Source organism: Hylobates moloch, unplaced genomic scaffold (genome assembly GCF_009828535.3).
Source record: "Hylobates moloch isolate HMO894 unplaced genomic scaffold, HMol_V3 SCAFFOLD_15, whole genome shotgun sequence".
Taxonomy (NCBI): domain Eukaryota; kingdom Metazoa; phylum Chordata; class Mammalia; order Primates; family Hylobatidae; genus Hylobates; species Hylobates moloch.
Genome location: NW_026652290.1, coordinates 8248507 through 8254506, shown reverse-complemented (window position 1 = coordinate 8254506; position 6000 = coordinate 8248507). Strand labels below are relative to the sequence as shown.

The following is a 6000-nucleotide window of genomic DNA, read 5'->3' as shown; positions in this document are numbered from 1 at the left end:
GTCTGCCACCCTTGTCAGGCCCTTCCCTTGCCTCAATGCGAGCCCAACTCAAAGAATGAATGTACAAGTTTGAGTTGGGGCCTGGGTCGCCAGGCCTCCAGGGCCCTGAGTATGGTCCAGGAGGGTGGTGACTGGCTGTGAGGAATGGCCCAGGGCCATGTGGGGTCCAGGAGGGTGGTGTAGTGACTAGCTGTGAGGAATGGGAGGAGGGTGGTGACTGGCTGTGAGGAATGGGGCCTACTGTTGTCAGAAACTACAGTTTTTCTAAGAAAAGCTGAAAATCCGGATTTGTATATGAGTCTCCTGATTTTAAAAGGCTGACAGTTATTAATGTTCTGGCAAAAACATTTTCAAGGAAAATATGAGTGGGTAAAAGTAAGAGCCAAAATGGGCAGGGATCTGGGACTGTGGACTGCCTGCCCTAACAACCCCAGGGCCACAGGAGTCCACAGGCACAGCCACCCCGCCCTCTGCCCTCACCCGCCCCATCACACTCCCACATCAAATCACCTCCAAGGCATGTGTGTTAGAACCTCTGGGGGTCTTAGCTCTTCACAGGACACTTTCTGGATTTTTCTTTTTAAACCTAAAATACAGCAGTCTGTCTCCATTCCCACTCTTTGGGACTTTTTCACAATCTTAGGATGAAGGGATAAATTGGAGAAGTGCTCCTCTCATGTTAAAACATTCCAATCTGCCAGGCACGGTGGCTCACGCCTGCAGTCCTGGCACTTTGGGAGGCCAAGGCAGGTGGATCAGGAGGTCAGGAGTTCAAGACCAGCCTGGCTAACATAGTGAAACCCCATCTCTACTAAAAATACAAAAATTAGCTGGGCATGGTGGTGTGCGCGTGTAGTCCCAGCTACTTGGGAGGCTGGGGCAGAAGAATCGCTTGAACCCGGGAGGCAGAGGTTGCAGTGAGCTGCGATCACGCCATTGCACTCCAGCCTGGGTGACAGAGTGAGACTCTGTCTCAAAAAAAAAAAAAAAAAGAAAAAAAAAGTTCCAATCTCACACCTATTATGAAGCTAGCACCACATGAAACTGCCTAAGGGGCCTCCAATAAACGGGGTAGCAGGGAACTCTGAGAAACCAAAGTAACCCATTGAGCAGTTCTCTTAAGTGTCTTTAATACTCCACTCAGGGCAGCCCCTCCCTCTACTGAGAGACTCTTGGCTCTGGCCCCAAGAGCAGCTGGAAGGCCCCGGCCTGACTTCACCACTTGATGTCCAGACTGTGTGCGCCGCGCTCCTGGCTCTGGTATGTGGTATGCAGCACCTCTCGGGCCTTGGGGGAGTTGATCCCCTCCAGCCACTCCTGGTACAGCTCCTGCACGTGTGCACTGGACTCCGGACGCCGCACAGGGATGTCAGCGTAAATGCCTTCCATTTGCCGCAGCAGGGCCTTATCCGCATGTCCATCTGGAGTCTGGGCTTGGCCTCTGCCATTTAAGCATCCTGAAAGATAAACACAGGTAAGTTTATCCTGGGCTCAGGCAATCTTTCCGCCTTAGCCTCCTGAGCAGCTAGAACTACAGACACACACCACCTTGCCCGGCTAATTTTTAAATTTTTTGTAGAGATTGCGGGGGGAGGGGCGGGTCTCACTATGTTGCCCAGGCTGGTCTTGAACTCCTGGCTTCAAGCAGCAATCCTACTTCAAGCTGGGACTACTGGCGTGAGCCACCACACCCAGCCGGGATAGTCTTAAGGAAGCTTTTGCCTCACAGGGAAGACAGTTTGGAAGCAGGAGAGGAATAAAGGGGACATGGAATGTTGCGTGGCCTAAGGCTAGGGCTGGCTGCACAGGCCAAGGTCTTCCCCAAGGCTGTCAGGGACACTGATCCCAGACTCACAGCCCCATGTGCCTCTCACTTTTTTTTTTCCAAGACAGAGTCTCTCTCTGTTGGCCAGGCTAGAGTGCAGTGGCCTAATCTCGGCTCACTGCAACCTCCATACCTCCATCTCCTGGGCTCAAGCGATTCTCCCGCCTCAGTCTCCAAGTACCTGGGGTTACAGGTGTGTGCCACCATGCCTGGCTAATTTTTGTATTTTTAGTAGAGACAGGGTTTTACCATGTTGGCCAGGCTGGTCTCAAACTCCTGACCTCAGGTAATCCAACTGCCTCGGCCTCCCAAAGTGCTGGGATTAAAGGCGTGAGCCACTGCACCTGGACTCCTGTGCCTCTCATTCTTACCCATTTACATCACCCATAAAATGGTTTTACCTAAAACCTAAGTTGCCAACCTTTTAGAACTGGGTGGCTTTATATGCAAATCCCGATTTCCAACCTCTCTTGGAATTTGGCAAAACCAGAATAGGACAGGAATTGTGAACAAGCAGTTAAACCACTCCTGCCTGCACCACATGTGTTAAGTGTGCTGAGCCCTGCCTGGAGGCTGCACCGGAGGCAGCTGAGCTGTGAGCCCAGCCGTGAGCCCACACACCCAACACTGGCCTAAGTGAAAATGTGTCTCCTATCTATTAATGCTACTTACTCTCCAGCGTGTTACATGATGTCACTCTTAGTAGTGTAAGAGTTCATTTAAAACAATCTGGAGCAAATTTCCCTGGTTAAACCTCACTCCCCATGGGTTCCAGAGTGGCACCCTAGCTGGTCTCCAACCTCCACTTTCCCAGGGGGCTGGCTTGCACCTTCTCCTTCCTCAGGCCCCAGCTCCACCCGCTTGCATGCAGAGGCCCTCCCAGAGGCCCTGCTTCACAGCCCACCTCCTGGCTGCTCCTCAGCCCAGCTGTGGGACTGACCCTTCCATGCCCCTGGAATGCTCAGTGAGGCCTCCAAGGCCACATGCTCGCCTTTCTGCCCTCACCGTCCTCTTGTCAGTGCTGGCTGGGACCTCCCCTCCTCTACGAGATCCTTCGTGTTGAAAGACACACCCTTGTCTGTGCCCTGCCCAGGGGCCCCTCCCATCCTGTGGCTTCACACCTTGTCTCACTTGTCTAACATCAGTGGAGCCGCTCCTCCAACTGACTTGCACCTGGCATTTCCACTGAGTCCCTCGTGGTGCCCCCCCGACTCACAATGGCACAAAGGTCCTCGGTTCCCCACCAGGGGCGCAGATGGACCACCATGGGTCAGGGGCAGGGGGTCCCCTTCTTCCCTGCCACACACCCTCAGCAAGTCCTTCCCGGAGTCCCCCACCGTGTCCTGGCCTCCTCTCGTCCTCTCACGCCCCCTGCCCCAGGTGGGGATCCTTCCTCACTTGCCTGGATGATCGCAGCCCACAGTGGCCCACCCTCCCTCCACGCAGCAAGGGAGCCCCTCAGGCCCAGGCTGGGTCACACCCCTTCCCGCTTCCACCTCTCACTGCTCTCTCCCATCACTCAGGACAGAGCAGGCTCGTGCTTGGTGCCTGGCAGGAGGCAGGGGTGTTTCTCCTAGGCAGGGCAGCCTCAACTCTTGTGATTTGTTCTCTAAGCCAGCTGCCACAGGCTGACTCTCACCTGGTGCCATGTGGGGCCTCCTGAGGGCACGTCCCCAAGAGAATGCCCACATGCTACGTGGGGTGAGGAAAAGAACAAAACCAATGGAGCCTAGAATGTCCCAGCACAAGCCCCACAGGAGCATCCACACCCTACAAAGCTCTCGGGGCTGAGAGAGGCTCTGGGTGGCCAAGAGCACCCTCTCTCTGGTGGCTGCAGGACCAGTGTGGCCTGAGCACCCATGGGGGACAGAGCGAGGTGCTGCTCTTGGCGCCTCACCTCCAGCACAGGCGAGGACCTCCACAAAGTGGTACGGGAACTTGCCCTTCTTAAGCTTCAGGATCATGTTCTGGATGTTTCGAAAGCCATAGGTCGCAGCAAAGCGTAACACCACCTCTCCGTTCTTCTCAAGGGTGACCTCTTGGAAGTCTTTGTTTCTACAAAATGGACACAGAGAATTTTGATCCATCAAGTCCTTTATCTGTGACTTAAGAACACTTTCTTTTTTTTTTTTGAGACAGAGTCTTTCTCTGTTGCCCATGCTGGAGTGCAGTGGCACCATCTCGGCTCACTGCAACCTCTGCCTCCCAGGTTCCCGCCATTCTCCTGCCTCAGCTTCCCAAGCAGCTGGGACTACAGGCGCCCACCACCACACTCGGCTAATTTTTTGTATTTTTCGTACAGACGGGGTTTCACCGTGTTAGCCAGGATGGTCTCAATCTCCTGACCTCGTGATTCACCCGCCTCGGCCTCCCAAAGTGCTGGGATTACAGGCATGAGCCACTGCACCCGGCCAAGAACACTTTCTAATGTAAGTTTGGAATGTCAGCAAAATAAAAGGTCTGAATAAACACAAAAAAGTCCTTTTGATTTTGACTTGTGTAAACTCCATACATAGAACCGCCACGTGCACAGATCCACACAGGCACACCATGCACACGTGCTAACCACAGGCACAGACAGGCTGTGGATGCTGCCCCACACCTCAGGGCTCGGTAAGTGACCTCCTCCACATCCTCGTTGAACAGCTCCTTGGCCGCATGTCTGAAGATGTGTGCCAGGTGCCCGTCCGAGCTGGCTCCATCATGGCGCGTCACCTTGTCCTCCTTCAAGTCTCCAAACCTCACCAGGCAGAGAAAATACAAGTCCTTCATGAATGCCGATGTACAATAAGAGTGAAACCAGACTTCCAGAGGGCATCACAATCCAAGTTCACCACCAAAGAAGCTAAATCCTCTACAGGTGTTTAAACTTTGGAGAAAGTCCCATTTCTAGCATCTTGAGGGGTCTCAGGAGGGCCTGCCTGATGCTCAGGGCAGGCGGAAGACTCTCAGTCGCGCCGAGCCCATGCACAGGCTCTTGCAGGTGCTCCAGATGCTTACGGGCTTTTTCTTTTTTTTCTTTTTTTTTTTTTTGAGACGGAGTTTCACTATTGTTGCCCAGGCTGGAGTGCAATGGCATGATCTCGGCTTACAGCAACCTCTGCCTCCCAGGTTCAGGCAATTCTCCTGCCTCAGCCTCCTGAGTAGCTGGGATTACAGGCTTGCACCATCATGCCCAGCCAATTTTATATTTTTATTAGAGACCGGGTTTCTCCATGTTGGTGAGGCTGGTCTTGAACTCCGCACCTCAGGTGATCCACCCGCCTCGGCCTCCCAAAGTGCTGGGATTACAGGCATAAGCCACCATGCCCGACAGGGTCTTGTTGTCTCCCAGGCTGGAGTGGAGTGGCACAATCATAGCTCACTGTAGCCCCGGCCTCCTATACTCAAGCGATCCTCCTACCTCAACCTCCCGAAGTACTGTGATTATAAGTGTGAGCCACCACGCCTGGCCCCACAGATGCTTAAATTCTGTAAACTTCTATCTTACCTTCCCCCAAAAGGGTACGAATGCAGCACCTGGGATGCGGAGTGTTGGTGAGGACACACGCCGCTGCCTTTGTGGTGCTCTCTGCCCAGTGCCTGGGGTGCAGCAGGAGCCCTAGGCCTTGCTGGGTATCAAGGTTACCGCCCCCAGCAGAACCCAGCCTGCCACTCTTGGTGCAAAGGGGCCTGAGGGAGCTGCCCCACTGCCCCATAGGCCACATGGAACGTGAGGCACAGATGGCACTCAGGAAGAAGGGGGCTGGTGCACACATGAACGGCCCTGCGCCAGTGAGGACAACGCTGCTTGTGCATTTCGTCCTTCTTCGAGGGTTTAGGGTGGCAATCACACCACAGAAGCCGGCCAAGCCTTCCAACTCCCTGGCAGCCCTGGTGAATGGTATCCCATTCAACAGCTAGGAGGGTGACTGAGGGTTGTGGCAGGGGCCTGGGGGACTGCATTGCAGTGCTTCACATGGCCTCGTCATAAAGCAGGGCAGCCCTGGGCCTGGGAGGGGGCTGGCAGGGCTGACAAGAGGTCCTGCCCCCCAGAGGACTCTCCCCAGAGAAGCCACTTACAGAGTGTCGACGGCAGCATCTTTCACTGAGAGGTCACCTTGCTCCATTATTTGAGCAATTTCACCTGCAGACAAACGAAGTAAGAGACACTGAAAAGACACAGATAGCCGCAG

At 54.3% G+C, this 6000-nt stretch overlaps 1 protein-coding gene across 9 annotated transcripts in view; it reads right to left on the bottom strand.

Annotated features, from left to right (window-relative positions):
• Positions 1–1109: 1109 nt before the first annotated feature.
• The window catches only part of NARF (nuclear prelamin A recognition factor), a 30334-nt gene continuing 25443 nt past the window's right edge, over positions 1110–6000 (bottom strand). For 8 of the 9 annotated variants that reach the window (XM_032176478.2, XM_032176479.2, XM_058428398.1 and 5 more), the window contains 4 exons: positions 5888–5951; positions 4428–4565; positions 3723–3880; positions 1110–1457 (listed from right to left, as the gene is read on the bottom strand). In XM_032176478.2, the coding sequence (XP_032032369.1) occupies positions 1216–1457; positions 3723–3880; positions 4428–4565; positions 5888–5951 (602 nt within the window). In that variant the 3' untranslated portion in view covers positions 1110–1215. The remainder of the gene's footprint in view (positions 1458–3722; positions 3881–4427; positions 4566–5887; positions 5952–6000) is intronic. The other variant, XM_058428396.1, reaches the window with a different exon arrangement.